The 18,994-nt window shown below is 31.0% G+C and overlaps 1 protein-coding gene and 1 long non-coding RNA gene across 2 annotated transcripts in view; one reads left to right on the top strand and one right to left on the bottom strand.

The window, feature by feature from the left end:
* Window positions 1-2,125, bottom strand: part of LOC140434466 (uncharacterized) — a 72,784-nt gene extending 70,659 nt beyond the window's left edge. Inside the window, exon 1 of the mRNA XM_072522765.1 lies at window positions 1,931-2,125. Within this exon, the coding sequence (XP_072378866.1) occupies window positions 1,931-1,970 (40 nt within the window). The 5' untranslated portion in view covers window positions 1,971-2,125. The remainder of the gene's footprint in view (window positions 1-1,930) is intronic.
* A 5,445-nt stretch (window positions 2,126-7,570) lies between these two features.
* On the top strand, window positions 7,571-18,695 carry LOC140439991 (uncharacterized). Its single transcript, XR_011950775.1, has 2 exons — window positions 7,571-7,899; window positions 18,493-18,695. It is a non-coding gene; the product is annotated as an uncharacterized lncRNA (long non-coding RNA).
* The last annotated feature ends 299 nt before the right edge of the window (window positions 18,696-18,994 follow it).

Raw genomic sequence — 18,994 nt, 5'->3', positions numbered from 1 at the left:
AATGGACAGGGCTAAATTTTGAACAGCTAATAAGAACAGCTGAATATAGAGAAGAGTTTAAAATTGTAGTAGCCAACCTCCATTGAGGAGAGGGCACTTTAAGAAGAAGAAGAATTTATATCTAAATAATTATCATAAGAAAAATGGCAACTATCTTTTAAATTTAGTGTATACTTGTTGGGAAGCATTTTCATTTTGTTTTCGTCACAACAAAAGAACATTAGTAAATTAATGTTGTATTTTAGTTACTCGCATCATTTTCATAGTCTGTAGACTTTGCTGTTGGTATTCGTACTTTTATGCTGTATTGATACAGTTGGTTTTGTTCTTCCTGGTTGTAGGTCATCACAAGAAAACTGCAAAATTATGCTAGAATGTAACATATTAAATTGAATTTGTTGATTATCTCACAGAAATCCAGTAGGTTTTAGTAAATTTTATTTATTGATAACAAATGGGACAAACTCACTGTCAAAATTAAACAAGAATCCAGCATTAAAGATATTGCAAGTACACACTTATTTATACAAAGTATCATTTTGCATTTTAGTTTTAGTGCTTCAAACAGAACCTAGAGATATTGGTACATAAGGTAAACAAATCTATCTAATGAGGTAACTGATTAGCATGCATGAAAAGTAGGACCACACCTATATTTGAAACATATTTTATTCTGTGAGGGGAAACATGAAAAAGTGAATTCTAAAGGAATGAACAGGAAGGAATATGTAAAACAAATTGACTGAAGCAATTCAGGAGACTGGTTTATTAAACTTAAAAATAATGATCAAAGTCAAAGTTAACTCTTCTGGTAAGAAAAAAATCTAGATTCAAGAAATTAATCTATGCAGTATCTTGTATTGTCTACGCAGTTTAAAAGAACAGTATTTCAGAAATCTTTGAACCCTCTCTAACTTTTTGATACATGCTTGAGTAAATGGAAAACAAAATAGAGGTGAATTTGCATTGTTGCATATAAGATCTATTTGCAAATTAAAAGAAAAATTTCTGTGATAAACCATACTTAGATCTGAAACATTAATGACTCTCCAGATCAAAATATTCTCTAAATTATATTATAATTTAAACCCGATATTTAAATATATATATATATATATATATATATATATATATATATATATATATATATATAATATAAATAATGATACAAAGACGATTTTCTTCTAGAATGTGGTAAAAAAACTCAAAATATTCTTCAACTTCTTCATAACAATCCAACATTTTGTAATTGTAATATATATTGGAAGTGAATTGAAAAAAATTATTATTCAAACATAAATAAACAAAGTTAGTTTAGAATCGACGTGTAAGATTGTCCGATACTGATTACTGGATTATCGCAAGGCCGAGATAATCAACAAAAAAAGAAGATTTATTTGGTGACTTTTCTAGTAACTTTCTTGGGTGTGAATCTGTCTTTTAAGTTTACTCGTCCTGGTTAAAAAACAGAGTATAGCAATATTTCCGAAGTATATTGCAGATTTTTTTTTTGTCGTTAAACATTTACCATTTATTTTGTTTTCGTGTACCACGAACGCTATTATAAGATTAGACACTGTATTTTTGTTTGTATTCTGCTACCAAGAGGTATGTCTTTTAAGAAACTTATATGAAAGTAACGGTTAAGGAAGAAACGAAACAATAGTCCTTGAGATTATCCAGACGTTGACGCATGAATAAAAAGATCAACTATCTATAAACAGATAATTTTCTTATATAACGTTTATTATAAGATTGAGAGTAATATGTTCATTAATTAAAAATATAATATAAATAAATATATATATAAAAAAATATATAAATATAATTATTTAAAACTGTTCCAACATGTAATTTTTAATGCATTTCTATACATAAATCTGTCATTAAACGTCAAATTTCAGATATGAAAAATTAACGGGATACTTACCACTTATTTCCCCCACGATAGTTGGAGTAGACGATGCCATAGTCGTCCTCAGCGTGTAGTTCTTTTACGTATATACTGCGGAGAAAATATCCCACATTCGAATTTAAGTCACAATGAAAATGAAGAAACTCAATCTTACGAGAACAAACAAATGATTTTGTAAATAGGCAAATCTGTCACATTTTCAAATAATGTCAAAATTATAGTAGCCATTTTGAATACCGACAGTGCGTGTAAGCAGAATCTACGTGTAATTTGATTTACAATTTCAAGTTATAGTACAAGATCCCACTGTAGGATCACTACGTTCATAACGTAGTTAATCAAACTCACATTTTTACATACATTTAAAATTTGGAGAATACATTAATAATAGGTTTCCAGTCAAAAAGTTGCCGCAAATATTTTTAACTCAATTAATTAAACAGCAATTTTATTTCGTTCATTTATGTTTTAAATAAAATACGTTGCTTATGGCGTAGGTATTTGCTTCTTTTTTATATCAAATTAATGCTAATTTTTTCTAAATATGATGAGATAATGTTGCCTGAGAAAATATAATTGCAAATACGCGTTGCCAGCTGTTAAAAACTAGAGGTATCAAAGATAAAGTAGAATGCAGTTAGCGCGCAATGACACTAGTTTGACAAGTGGTATTATAAATATTATTATATATCTATCGACATATGCTTTAAAAACTCACACAACTGACATTTCAAACCAGTTGCGTTAGCTGTCTTTTACTTTAATACCTCGTGTTTTTAACAGGAATAATCAAAACTAGAAATAATCAAAACGATCCAAAATATCTACCAAAACAACACAATAAAAGTAAAAAAAGAACTAACCGACCCTATTGAAGCTGGCAATGGGATAAGACAGGGAGATTCCCTGAGTCCTCTATCGTTCAACCTGATTACGGATGTAATAATAAAAAAAGTAAAAACTAAAAAAGGATACCAAATGGGAGAAAAACAACTTAAAATAATCTGCTATGCAGACGACGCAATACTACTCTCTCAAAGTAAAGATGATTTACAACGTATGCTGCACCAATTTAATATCACCGCCAGAAAATTTAACATGTTAATGTCCCCAACAAAGACAAAATGCATGGTTACTTCAGCAAATTTACTAAGATGTAAATTGGAGCTGGAAGGTCAGATAATAGAACAAGTGATGGAGTTTAAATATCTAGGCATCACATTATCTAGCTACGGAAAGCTCGAAACCGAAGTGGAAGATCAAGTGAATGGAGCAAACAGAGCCGCAGGCTGCCTAAACGAAACAATATGGAGAAATAAAAATATCGGGAAAGAAACGAAAGGCAGAAATTACAAAACAGTCATCAGACCAATAATGACATACGCGGCAGAAACAAGACCTGACACAGAGAGAACAAAAAGGATGTTAGAAACAGCAGAGGTGAAAACACTTAGAAAAATTGGTAAGACACTATGGGACAGAGCTGGAAGTACAGATATACGACATAGATGCAAGGTGGAGAACATCAAAAACTGGATAAGAAATAGAAGAGTAGAATGGAACGATCATATAAGCCGAATGACAACAAACAGAGTAGTAAAGATGGCAAGAGACGCTTCCCCAATAGGAAGACGATCAGTAGAAAGACCACGCAAACGATGGAATGACAACTTACTGGAGGCACATTGATAAACAGACAGATGTTATATATATGTCATGTCTATATAAAAAGAAGAAGAAGAAGAAGAAGTGTTTTTAACAGCTGGCAACCCTAATTTGTGACCATTTTTCTCAAGCTACCATACATCATCACATTAAGAAAAAAATTAGCTTTAATTTGATACAAAAAATATGCATATACGTCATAAACAGCGTATTTTATTTAAAAAATAAATGAACGAAATAAAATTTTTGTTCAAAAATTAATTACCATTAATTGAATTAAAAATATTTGCGGCCACTTTTTGACTAGCAACCTATTATTAATGTCTTCTTCTTTAAGTTCCATCTTCTATCGAAGGTTGGAAATCATCATGGCTATGCGGACCCTGTTAACTGCCGCTCTAAATAGTTCTGTACTACTGCATTCAAACCATTCCCTCAAGTTTTTAAGCCACGGTATTCTTCATTTTCGTGTTTATTATTAATATATGCCAATAATTTTAAATGTTTAATTTGCTACATTATGAACGTAGTGATCCAGTAGTGGGCTCTTAGACTATTATATATTACTCTGTTTATATTCGTTAAATTAGTAAGTTATTAGCGGTGTCCTAATAGTACTAGATTTTACTGGAAAATTAATACGTTTATACCGTAGTTTCAAATACACATTTTTACATACATTTAAGAATAGGAGAATACATTGACAACAGGTTGCCAGCCAAAAAATTGTCGCAAACAGGTTTAATTAAATTAATGATAATGATTGTTTATCTAGCTAGCCCTTATCTGCAAGACGTATGCTCCGCTTTATTTCAAGATATCTATTTCGAGACATTGTATTCTTCACAAACTGAACTCTCTTATCCTCATTGGAAGACCAGTAAAGTTTTACACGCAGTCCAGTCGTCAGAGAGTTGACCCCTAAAAATCATACGAACAAGCTGAATTTTGCAGAGAATATTAATTTTGGGACTCCAAAAAAGATGCAAAAAAGTTTTACTCCCACTTTTACCACTACTTACCACTTTTACTCCCGGGCTTCCCCTAAAACCCCCCTCGCAGAGGGGTAAAAACAAAAAAAAATCGATTTACCAAGAATCTGTACACCGTTGAAACAAATGTTTCAAATAAAAAATGTAGCCGAGATAATTTTAAACAAAAATGTTTATGAGCATTTTTTGTGTAGAATGAACCGTTCTCTTAGAAAAAACACTTGAAGCGACCGTCGATTTTGCATGTCAGTTACTTGCGCGAAATCAATGTTCAATAAAATTTGTATCAGCTCGACGGTAAAAATTCGAGATCTTTTGATCCAAATGTCCTATCGACAAAAATCAAGATGCATTCTAAAGGCAAAGAGTGCAGCTATTGTACGCAGTTTTTGTATTTTGCCGAGAATAAACTCAGTTTTTATAAAGGTGTTAAATAAATTAACGTGAGATCAATAAAATTGATTACTTTCATTGACCAGTTATAGTAAAATTTTAATTTTTAGAGATCAGTCTTTACAACCTATGACATGAAATTTTAATTTTGAGTTGTGGTAACAAATATGAGGCATTTGAAATATGAATAAAAAATGCAGAATTTAATGTTTTACATTACACACGATCACACGTCACGGGAAATGCATTTAAGAAGACGGTTTTAGGTGTAGTTTATTACAAAAGTTTTGTTCTTTTAAAAAACGTAATAATGTAATTAAAAAGAAAAAATGATTTAAATCGTTTTGTTGTGAAAAGTTTAAATCCAGCGTTTTTTAAGCATATTTCAAATGCCTCACATTTGTTGCCAAAACTCAAAACTACCATTTCATAGTATAGGTTTTAAAGGTTAGGCTCTAGTAATAAAAACTTCATAGTGACCAGTCAATGAAAGGGATATATTCTGTTGATCCCGTGAGAATCATAAAGGATGGCAAAAATGGTTTCTTTGCGGCAAAATACAAAAACTGCATACAAAAGCCGAACTCTTTACCTTTAAAACGCATTTTGATTTTTGTCGATAGATCACTTGAAACAAAAGATATCGAATTTTTATCGTCGAGCTGATACAAATTTTATTGAACATTGATTTCGTGCGAGTAACTGACATGCATAATCGACGGTCGCTTCAACCGTTGTTTCTAAGAAAACGGTTTATTCTACATGCAAAATGCTTATAAACATTTTTGTTTAAAATTATTTCAGCTACACTTTTTATTTAAAACATTTTTTTCTACGGTGTACAGATTCTCAGTAAATTTTTTAGGGTTTTAGGGGTAAGCCCGGGGGTAAGAGTGGTAAACTTTTTTGTATCTTTTTGGGGTTTCAAAATTAATATGCTCGGCATAAGCAGTTTTTCACCAATAGCTTCGAGATCTTTTATAATCAAAAGGCAAAATTTAGCTTGTTCGTATGATTTTTAGAGGTTCAGTGGCATTTTCGTCTCTGACGACTGGAGTAACATGGAAGATTGTGATATCTAATCCCAAAAATGTTTCTAAATCATTTCGATCCAAGTCAAACTTGGTACAGTTGTGATCTCCCAAATATTTTTATGAATTTGAATTAAAAGATTACATAACATCTTCATTGAACATTTCCACAAAATATTCTAGTACCTACCGACTTTTCACGCAACTCCTCAACTATATTTTTTATGCGATTTTCTTCATTTGAGTTGGGATCATTTTCATAGTCAACGGGTTTTCTGCATCACGTTACGTTTTCGACTTCAGTTATTTTTTTTTTTTTTTTAGATGTAAATGACTGCGGACTGATTTACATTTGTCTCTTCTAACTCATCTCCTTCATTTATATTTGTTATTTTAAACGTCCCAGGCTCATCGTTCGGCAAACTATTTATGTTACCCTATTATGTTAACTAGTTATGTTATGTTAAGGATGTTAAGAGCATCCTTATCTATATCTTCCTCATTTGTTAGGTTATCAACTTCTGGAGGTATTAATCAAACATCTATTTCATCATTTACATCCAGTTTTTCACCAATAGCTTCGAGATCTTTTATAATCAAGGGCCTTTTGGGATCATCTTTATTCTTTTTATCACCCTAAAAACATTGAATAACTTAGTTATTTCCACATAAATATCAGAAAATAACAATAGGATAACAATTTCTGTTATCCTAGTAGTATTACTGAACCGTTACAGATACCGTATAACCACAGAATAATAAAAGAAGTGTTATTTATTCTGTGGTGTAACTAACAGTAGCACCTCAAATACCAAAAAAAACCGTTATTCGAGAAAAATCTGTGTTTGGATACTGACCTTACCAAATAAAAACGAAGACTGATAACCCAAGCATAAGTCACACAAGACATGTAGCTCAAAGACAAGGAGACAAAATAACAAACACCACGCGTTTATCAGTTAGATATACACAAGAAATTAGTCAATTATATGTATTATACTTATTGTCCCATGGTTGCATTAACGCAACGCTATATTCAAAGTCCTGAGACAACATTATTTTCTAAAAACAAATAAATTTTGCGTTTAAAATATTATTGTGTGTCTTAACTTATGAAAATATCTTGTGAATAATAAAACAATAATACCTAAATATTTTAAAGCATTTTTTAGAATTTACCTCGCTTGTAATAATTTCTATACTTAGTTATTTTAATACTTTTAACAATATTTCAATTTATATTTTTTTGTGTGGAAAATTTTTTTCTGAATTTTTAAATCTTCCTTAACACGCAATATATAAAAAACTATTCGTACTATATACTATTCGCAATTTATAAAAAAAACTTCAGTAATAATGTAAAAAAAATGCATTCAATATATTGCGTTAACGCAACTATGGGCCTAAATGGGTTAATAATCACTTAATTTATTCTTAATTAAAAATAATTGTCACATAATTTTTCTGTATGCTCTTTTTATGATGACTATTAACGTAAAAAACTATTTGTGCAACATTTTCTAGCTCTTTCTAGATCTTTTTTTAAACCAAAACTTTATCAAAATTAAACAGAAACTGAGATTAAACGAATAATCTTTATAAAGATCAAGATAATGCGGAACATTCGTTTGTATTGATAAGAAATAGCATATTAAGCTAGTTAAAAAACTGTTCAAATAGTTTAAGAGTAATATTTTATATTGCCAAATTATAACTTGGATTAACATGAAGCCAATTCCAATATTTATATGCATTATTAGTCTTGTTTGTTTAAGTAATTCAGCTAGTATTGGCGAAGATAACTTAATGAAAGTTCCAAGCGTCATCATACCACTTAAAAATTATGAAGATCCTAAGCCAAAAGAAATAGTGGCAGTGGTTGTGGAGCCATGTCCATGTGCAAGTAAGCAAACATTTTTTTAAAAAGTCTTTTAGATAGAAATAAACTTTTAGACTATTATAATAATGCCAATTTTTATTTACTTAATTAACCTCATTCAAACTTTACCATCCATTCTCAGCTCTAAACATTATTTGTGATTTTCAATGCACTGCATATAAACCAGTCATTTCAGCCCATTTGCCTTCGTAAACTACTCTATAAACAGAACTAAATACATATTTGAAATAAGTATCTATTCGGATCATCCCATTTTCATATAAAACTCCAAAAATATATTTGATACCGTAGGATACTTTTGATAAATTACAATATTTTTCCTTTAAAGCCGATTTGTAGCCAATAATTACATTTCTACATCGTCATGGTACAATTAACTATTAAATTCGCTAAATACTCCAGTCGTCGGAGACGAAAACGCCACTTAACCTCTAAAAATGATACGAACAAATTTAATTTGACTGATAATGTCAATTTTGGGACCCCAAAAAGGTGCAAAAAAGTTTGCCACTCATACCCACGGGTTTCCCTCTAAAACTCCCCATCGTAAAAGGGAAATGAAAAACATCGATTTACCAAGAATCTACATGCCTTAGAAAAAATTGTTTTAAGCAAGAAATATATCTATGATAATTTTAAACAAAAATGTTTATCAACACTTTTACTGTAGAATAAATCGTTCTCTAAGAAACAACGCTTGAAGTGACCGGCGATTTTAAATCATAGTTACGAGGGTGAAATCAATTTTACATAAAATTTGTATCAACTTGACGGTAAAAATTCGATATCTTTTAATCAGAGTGTCCTATCGATAACATTCAAAATGTGTTTTAATGGTGAAGAACGCTGATTTTGTACCCTCTATAATGTCAAAAAAAAAAGATTTCGTATTAATTTTTTGCATTTTGCCGCAAATAAAGATAAGCTGTTAAATAAATAAACATTTTTTTTGCCATTTTTTATGACTGATCACTATGGAATTTCCATTGTTAGAGTCTAATCTTTAAAACCTATAATCTAAAATTATGATTTTGAGCTTCGGCAACAAATATAGGCATTCAAAATATACCTAAAGAATTCTGAATTTAAACTTTCACATTACAAAGAATCTAAAACTTTTAAAACTCTTTCTTTTCGATAGCACAAGGACATTTTTCAAAAATTCATATTTTTGGATACAATTTACACCTAATGCTGTCTTCGTGGAAGCTTTTCACGTAACGGAGATTGTTTGTAATATAAAAGTTTAAATTCGGCGTTATTAAGTCATATTTCAAATGCCTCATATTTGTTGCCAGAACTCAAAATCAAAATTTAATGTTATAAATTTTGAAGATTAGGCTTTTGAAGATAAAGATTTTTGTTGTTAAATTATGATTTTTTAGTATATAACATAGTTGTGTCCATGATTCTTTACCCATGCGTCATCATTTAAAACATACGAAATAAGTGAAAAATTTACTCCACGCAACAGCACATGACAGAAACTGGCTACTGCTCCGACCACGGATTATATTATAAAATTTTGGTGCAGAATTACAGCTGCATTTGAAGTAGCTTAATAAATTCTTTTAATAATATTAGTCTTAATAAATAAACAATTTATAAAAAAGGTATAATTAAATATACAATATTATTTACAGCGTGTTGATAACAGTAAAATTATTTAAAGAATGAAACATTATTTAATTAAAATTAGATTGTTGCAAGATTTTGAACGTATGTTTTTCATTTCTCATATTTCATTTTCATCACCTTCAGAATCTGAACTGTGATTTCCAATGTTAATTAATATATGGTCAATTTTGCTAAATCGGCATGAACCACAATAAATATTTTTCCATCATAACCACCTGGTTTACGTGTACTTCTGCTCTTGTCATCCTGTCCCGTTTTGGGATCCCATTGGGACCCCATTGAGTTGATCAAACATGTACCCTTACATATTCTTATTTCCTTATCATAAATACTTTACTAATTCACAGATATTTATTTTGAACAGAATTGGAATCCAACTTCCCTACAGGATTTTTGTAACCAACATTCTTGGTACTAGTGTATATGTTCCGCCGTCCTCTTGTCACATATGACATCCTTTGGTGATTACAACACATTCATTTAAATAATTACACTCTCTCAAGATCCATATACCATTTTCCTTTTAAAACTCTACAGGTTCTCCATACATATATGAATTTAAACTTATAGAGATACTGACACATAGGCAACCACCAACACTCTTTAAATTCAATCAGCATCTTCAGTTTTTCGTTCATGTCTACAAAACCCTCATACTATCAACAGTATATTCTCCAAATTCAATCTATTATTGATTTATTATAAAATTTTTATAATAAAATAATTAAAAACTTTTTAATTATTCATAATAAAATTATTCTTTTTTCTTTAATTTTTTTTTATTATATATCATTTAAAACAATAATATAAATTTGATTCTAAAACCACCCTTAATGGGCATATACTATCTGATTATTTTTTAAAAACTACCTATCACTTGTTTTAAAGGTTTTGTCATTTTAAAACAATTTGTATTCCCTTTTGTCAACAGTTGGTTGTTACTTCTCATAGCGTAAGGTCCACTTTTTTTAACTGGAAAATTGTTCGTTTCCTTAAAAACTGTAATCCTTTATCATCGACCTAGTGTATTAAGAATTATAACGTTCGTTACTGAAATTTTGTAATTTAGGGTCATCTGACCTCATTATAGACGTAAGTATTAACCACATTTTCAATTTATCAATTCAAATTTTACCCTTTTGTTTTCATTTTTAAGTGGTTATACTTATTTGTAGGTTTTTCACTAATGATGATCTGTTAGTTTCGCCAAGTAAGAAATCTTAGGATTCCTAGTGTTGTTATTAGATGGCGTTGTAACGTCTGTAAATAATTATTTTTATAATTATTTTCCTATGACGGAAGAGATTGGTTTCGATTCAGGACAACTGCATATGTCGCTTTGATGAGACCTAATGAGGTTGAAATACGTATAAGCGGCTTGCGGATGCCCTGCACCGAAATTAAATCTTATACCGTCTTTTTGTTTTAGTTCTTTACTCGGTTTCGAGTACCAGAAAATAAATTCACTAAGAATTTTTATCGTGATGAACGGCATGTGGAATGCAAATTATAGATTCCCTTGCCGACCAATTTATCAATATTCCTGCTTTGCAAGTTTTAGAAAGCACAGTGGTAAAAATTAAATTTGAATTTAGTTTCGTCAAGTAGGAAATCTTAGGATTCCTAGTGTTACTTATATATATATATATATATATATATATATATATATATATATGTTGTTGTGATTTGCTCAAACTGTATGTTTATAATATTTATTTTTTTAACAAATTAATATGATATCTCAGGTCTCTTTTACAAGCAAATGTTATATTAAAAAAAAACCAATCAAATATTAAAAGTAAAAATTTTGAATAAACATAAATATACCATATACAATGATTAGAATAAAAATCTCAAACATCCATCAAATCATACATCCACAATTATCAATACAAATTAATTAAGCTTATATGCAAATCTAAAATTTCTTAATTTTCGTGACCGATAAATTATCATGTATTATAATTATCAATAAAACCAACAAAAACGAATAACTCTAATTTAAATAGGTGGTCGTGATTGAAAGTCTCTGTTTCTAAAAATGACGAAACTAACCTTTTGTTCCCAAAATTGATGACTTCACCTCTCTCTCCTTTGATTGTGCCTTGTCCACCTTGCTCGTACCTTTCAGTTTCTCCAGAATACTCCTGCCAAACTCCTCTGCTCCAAATCTTTACTACATGAATAAACTCCTCCTCTCCAGACACAAGGATATCTCAACTAATCGACTTGGTCCAGTATAAAACTATACATCTGTTTATTACTTATAGCATGTCAGTTATTTCTTCTGTCTGCTACCACAGTTGGAACTCTTTCCACCAAACACAAATACAACTTTTCACAATCTAGACTTTTTTTAAAAAACTAGGCTAATTATCAAACGTCGTCTCCACAAAAATAAAAAAACTATAGTATACTCGCCCGATATTCAATTCACAATGCCTTCCTCTCTCTTGCAAAACTCTATCCAAAATCATACATCTCCCTCTTCCTTTTCCTTAAACCAATCAGAAACGTATCTCCATCCAAACAAATTTTACGTTCTTCAAAGAAAAAAAGCTAACTTTCTCCTATCCAATTACCTCTCACAAACTATTTACAAACCTACCCTATTGTATAATTCTTGGTAATCCATACAATAGAAAGTTTAAGGTAGAACTGTTTACAAAAATGTCTATCTTATATACTAAAACGCTAAGCCCTTTTCTTGTCCACCACTTTACTCAAAAACCATATTAGATATTTAAAATATTTTTTCGGAATATTATTAGTATTACGTATGAGATTGTCAAGATATACTTTTGGTACAAAAATTCACTTCCGGTTTTGAGATGACCGGAAGTTAAAATTTACTTTAAGTTTTAGACCCCACAATGTATATATGGATCGAAAGGTCTCGTCGAGACGAATCTAAATATGTACTTCCGGTTGCAATCCGACACCGGAAGTGACCCGAAACGCGCATAAAACGTCAAGATAGAGCAAATCTGACACCGGATTCGTGATCAGCATGCAAAATTAACTGCTAAATGATATCCATGTCGACATTTGATGAACTAAAAATTGCATTCCGGTTTTGAGGTCGACTTCCGGTTTCGTTTTATTAGTCAAATCAATAGAGAATTTAACGTAGAGTTCAAAAATGTAAGCTCACGAAATTATCATTTATAGTTTTTGAGTTATTGATAAAAATATTTTTACTTCCGGTCATTGTATATATTGTATATTTTTCTCGCAAAATAAAAATTTCATTTAAAAAACTCGATGTCGAGTTGGTCCGCTAGTTTAAAACTAAACCGTTAGAAAAACCAATATATTTTCTGGGAATGTCTTTGAACGTATAAAATTCACTTTCCGAAAAAAGAACACTTTCTAAAGCTAATGCTTAACAGTATAATATACAGGGTGTTTGCGATTTCTGTTGGTCGGTGATTTGATTTTTGTCTTAATATTTTCTATTTGATTTTTGAAAATTATGGAACCTTATTAATATATATATATATATATATATATATATATATATATATATATATATATATATATATATATATATATATATATATATATATATATATAGATCGGTTTAAAACGTTCTCCTACGTCTTCTGATACCCAGTTGCCACTCCTCTCGATTCATCCATAATTCTTCTTCTGTCTCTGTCTTTTATTTCTCTATTGATGCCTTCTCTCCAACTAAGGCGGGGTCTTCCTCTATTTTTTTCTACCGTGAGGGGTCCACATTAAGACTTGTTTTGGGAGACGTTCTTCAGACATTCTCTGTACATGACCGTACCATCTGAGTTGTTGGGTACCAATATCGTCTACTATTGTATGTCTTACTTTCATAATTTCTCTTTTTCTGTTGTTCGTTACTCTTTCTAGTCTAGATTTTCCAGCTAAACATCTCCAGAAATCCATTTCCGTTGTCTCAAGTTTTCTCTTGCATCTTTCCTTTATTTGCCATACTTTACTACTGTAGGTAATTATACTTTTAATGTGTTTAATTAACTCTGCAGGGATGTTACCTGGACCTGGTGCTTTCTTATTTTTTCGAAATCTACATACATCTTCCACTTCTTTCATTGTTATTCGTATTGGCAAAGTTTAATATATTTATATTTTGTGTTTCGTTGCTGTCTTTAAATTGTGGTCTATCTTCCCTTAGGAGTTTCTCAAAATATTGGTTCTAGTCATCCATTGTTATAGTTGGCACTATGTCTCTCTTCTTATCTTGTCGTAAAGATTTTAAGACTCTCCAACTTTCTGTGTTTCTTCGTCCTCCTAGATGTGAATTTATCATGTTACACTTATGTTGCCATGCTTCATTTTTCTTCCGACATATCATTTTTCGTACTTTAGCTTGAGATACCTTGTAGATTATTTAATCCATTATATTCTTTGTATTTAAGAATTTTTGATATTGGTCTCTTTTCTTCTTTATTTCTTGTTCTATTTCTTTGTCAAACCAATATGGAAGTTTTCTTTGATTCTGGATTTGGTATCCAATGGCTTCTTTTGTTGCCTCCTGGAGACCCTTTTTTATGTGAGTGTAATGTTCTTCATTATCATTAAATTGTTTATTTTCCAACTTTTGATTTAATCTATTTCTGTATAATTCTCTTACGCTTTCGTGTTCTAAGCTGATTAGGTTATGGGATATATATCACCTGAGGAAGTGATGATCGCTTCCACAGGTAGCTCCTCTCAATACTCTTACATCTTGTACAATCTTATTTGTCTTTTGTCGTATGATTGTGTAGTCTGTGATTGATTTTAACCCTCTCATATTTTGCGTCCATGTGTATTTGTGTATGTCTCTGTGTTGAAAAAATCCATTTGCAATTTTCATTTTATTTTGTTCGTATAATGATATTAGTCTGCTACCATTATCATTTACATGGTCCGCTCCGAATTGACCTACAACTTACAACTGCGTTATGGGTTTTTTTTTTAGTTCTGCTGTTTAAATCTCCCAAGATGATAATTTCTCGAGATGTGCCGACTTTTGCAACATCTAAATTTAATTTCTCAAAAAAATCGTTTTTAATGTTTACTGGTGCGTCATCATTTACTGCATGTACACCCAAGATTGTGCATTTGTGTCCTCTAATCGTAAGGTTCATTTTTATCATTCTCTCGTTTATGGCCTTCCAAGTAGTTATGTATTTCCTTAGCTTCTTACGTATTAATATGGCAACACATTGTTGACCTCTTTTCTCCTTTGGTACCTCGCTGTAGAAGTGATCCTATTCTCCGATGTTTTCTGATCCTTGGTCCTTTCGTTCTGTTTTGGTGATTACTGTGATGTCCAATTTCAGCTTACTCATTTCATACATTATTTCATTTATTTTAGGTCTAAACCCTAGCACCTTCCAAGTTTCGAAATTCATACTCCGTTTTCGTAGCGTACGTCGTCGTTTGTTGATCGGTTCATTCTGAGGCGTTTTGCTGGGTTTTTTAACATTTTATTTTTTTTCTGAGTAACGAGGCGTTACTCAGACTTGTAAACTTGTTACTAACTTGTAAAATGTTTTATCTGGTCTGTTCTTCTCTACGGAGTCGAAACATGGACTTTAAAAATAAAGAGCCTGAATAGAATCGAGGCATTTGAAATGTGGGTGTACCGTAGAATTTTAAAAATTCCTTGGACAGCACTAAAAACAAATGAAGAAGTACTAGCGAGACTCAATTTAGAAAAAGAACTATTGAGAACAGTCAAAAGAAGAAAAACCAGTTATTTAGGGCATTTGTTGCGCAACGAGAAATACTACATCCCTCAGTTGATAATAAAAGGCAAAATAGAAGGAAAGCGAGGAATTGGAAGAAAAAAATTGTCCTGGTTACGTAATATCAGAAACTGGACAGGACTTGGATTTGAGGAACTCTTAAGAACAGCTGAAGATAGACAAACGTTTGCCACCATAACCGCTAACCTCCATTGATGGAGACGGCACTTGAAGAAGAAGAAGGCGTTAGCTTTACTGTAAACCGCACAGAACGTTTATCCCTAATGAACATAGAAAATTTAAAAAAAAATTGTTGTATTGCTGTCTACCAAGTCTACTGCAAACCGCAGTAGAGTTGGTAAACAGCAATACAACAATTTTCTATCAAATTTTCTATGTACATCAAGGATGAACGTTCTTTTTCGCAGGGAGTTAATCTTTCAAAAATAAGATTTTGAAAAAGCTTCATTTCTTCTTGTGAAGCTTCTTCCTGTAACTCCCATCGATGGAGAATAAGTGGTTTCTTCCTGTTTGGAACTTTTACAAGCTAACAAGAATAGATAAATAAAAGTATTCCAATGTTTTTGATTATCGGCGATGAACATTAAAAGGTATAGATAAACTGTTCTATTATGCCTTTCGACCATTCCATCGAATTACGTATGGAGAGACGTTGTGCGAATTTTCTTAATACCCAAGATTTTTATCAATTTTTGCCATAATTCTAATTCAAAATTTTATCCTTGATTAAAATATCACTTTAAAGGAACTTAATGTCTTGATACGACATATGTTATGAATGCTTCTGCTACTATAGTTGCTTATTGATTACGAAGGGGTACAATTTCAGGCCATTTTGAAAATAATCTGACCATAATATTGAGACCATTAATTACTGGTTTCCTCTCTCTGTCATCGGAAGTGGATCTAGAATGTCTACTGCAAGTCATTGAAAGGCTTTTCATAAATATGTTGTGCAATTTTGCCACGACTTCTTGTTCAATAGCACCAATATACATCTTGGAGACAATTGATTCAGTAAAATCTATCTCGAACCCTAGCCAGTGTTTTATTGACCCCAAAATGTCCTTCACATACTTTTAATATGTGATTTTGATAGTACTAGTTCTTGAACTGTACGTAATTTAGTGGAACTTTCCCACTTTCGATATAATCCACCATTGGAGAGATACAGAGATTTCCATTGAGCCAGTATGCCTTTATAGTTCTACCATACTAGGCTGTTTCCTGGCAAATAGGTTTTACTTTATTTCTAAGGCATTCTCGTATGACTTTTAGGTTATCTTTCTTTTGAGTCTTTTTAAAGCTTTCCAGGAAAGTCTGATCATTATTTTCTCTTCGTGTTTAACTGTGATCATCTGGAGACTTATTTCTTCGGTTACACTCTCTTATTCTTTAAGTTTTTTAGAGTGCTGGCATTATTGTTGCAAATAGTATCGTCACGAAAAAATATCGGCATTGTTCTAAGGACGCCTTTTTCAATGTACTACGTCAAAGGTATACTTTTGGAGTCGTTCTATTTACCGAGCAACTTGTCCTTCTGATTTTTTAAAAGCTATTAGACCCTGCAAAGGGGTATTAGTCATGGGTCGTAGTATTATTTAGGGCCAGTATTAGTTGTAAAATTTTTAAAAAACTTACTATGAAGTAAAACTTGATAGCACAAGTCCTCAAAGACACTTCGTCTAATGACTAGCAACTCCAGTGGAGTACGTTACAATGTGTCCATTTCCTTTTATAACTTAAACATCATAGTTTTTTAATATCAAAAATGTAATTCAAAGTTAATTTAACTACATTTAAAGGGTTTTTACCTACATATTTAGTGGCTTCAAACATGCACAACCAGATAGCACCGATGATGGGATAGTTATTCCAAAAACGTTCTTTGATGTAGCTCGATAGGGTTTTTATATTAGTATACCTTTTATAAAGGAATTTTTTTAAAAGACATTTTGGAATATTTCGATGGCATCTAGAATATTCTAGATTTTTTATTCTTTTTGTTTTTCGTAAAAGGACTTTTTCTATATGGAATAAATCTTACGGAACTGACTATAACTATTGATGACGTAGTAGGTATACTTTAATATCGGTATACCAATACTATTGAATATTCATGTTGTTTTGAATCTTATATTAGTCTAACTAACATTTGTTTGTCTAGATTAGTTTTGTTTACTTTTTTGTATTTGTATTGTTCATACTTGCCGGAAACGTCAGCCCATTGTCAAGTACCATTCTTGGATACTTAGCTCTATTTGACCATTCCATTCTATTCCATTCTATTTCAATATCGAATATTTCGTCGTGGTAAGTTGGGATTAAAGCTTAAGTCTTCTTGAGATTAATGAATATTTTCCACTGAACGCACCAGTCTTCAATATCTTAAGTCCATTCTGTAGTCTTCGTTTTGCAAGGTCTAATTTTACACTTTTTGCAGCTATGGTCCTGTGATCGGCATATAGTTTCAAAAGTGTTCTTAATATATTTGTACAGTATTGGCTATATTCTGGCTTGTGACGTTCTGACTTTGGATAGGACTTACCTTATCCGAAATCTGAACTTCCTGCCTACCAAGTATAAACCAATCAGGCATACCATTGTCTTATTTTACGCAAAATTTTTCATTTTGTAATTTAGACCTTTATACCATTCTCGATATCGTATGTTTTGCTAAGGTATAGGAATACTGCACCTGTATATTGATTTTCAATAAATTCTTAAGTAATGTATTCAATTAAATTCACAACCTGTAGTTCTTAAAGTGTTTTGACGTAAAGCAAACTGTACTGTGGTATGATTCCTTGTTGGTTTTTTCTTTATTCAGTTTTTGGTTTATGATTTTTTCTGCAATTTTTTTATAGTTGTCAGTAAGCTTATTGGTTGATAATTTTGAGAAAATTTGCCATTTTTCAGGTTTGGATATCATAATTACATGAACTTCTTTCCATCATGATAAGAATTATCTGAATCTCAGTGTAGTTATACTATTAATTAATAATATTTGATCTTTAAATGGTATATATACTATACAACTAGTAGGTCGACGTTGCTGTATAATCGTGTTAAATAATGACAGTTGCATTTCATAGATATATTTAAACTCACTAAACTAAACTACAATTACGTTACAAGTTTTGGTTGTATTTATATTGATAAATATTTTTTTTATTCATATTCAATATCTATTTGGTTTGTCATTTTTCAGAAGGGTCAACTTTAAATGAAAAACCAATCATACCAAATGGAGACGAGACTGTGCCAATACCTAAAGACGGTGTTTTTTCACTTCTTAATGTGAAAGGAAATTGTCCGGAAGGCTTTGTGGCTGATAAAGCTGGAACTTGTAGGGAACTATATTGGTAGATAGCTTAATACCAAGTTTAATACGACGAAAATAGATCTTGTTATTTTACCAGTTATTTTCAATAAAATACTCAAAAAATTGTGTGGTTTTATATCATTTTGCAAGATCTTTAACTGGAGGTCGTATGAATAAATTAGATTGAAGAGGAAACAGGATTGTTCTATATTATTCTATTCTTCTATTATTATCTAAAAAAATAAATTCATCCCTAGTGTTTCTCGACGTTAACATACATCATAAAACCAGTCCCAAGGTATTCATCACTCTGTTTATCGAAAACCCGCCCATACCAATATTTACTTGCATGCCAACTCTCATCATTCACCTTCACAAATTAATTTAT

Source organism: Diabrotica undecimpunctata, chromosome 1 (assembly GCF_040954645.1).
Source record: "Diabrotica undecimpunctata isolate CICGRU chromosome 1, icDiaUnde3, whole genome shotgun sequence".
In the NCBI taxonomy this organism is placed as follows: Eukaryota; Metazoa; Arthropoda; class Insecta; order Coleoptera; family Chrysomelidae; genus Diabrotica; species Diabrotica undecimpunctata.
The sequence above is the reverse complement of the archived record's forward strand: the minus strand, read 5'-3'. Positions and strand labels throughout refer to the sequence as shown.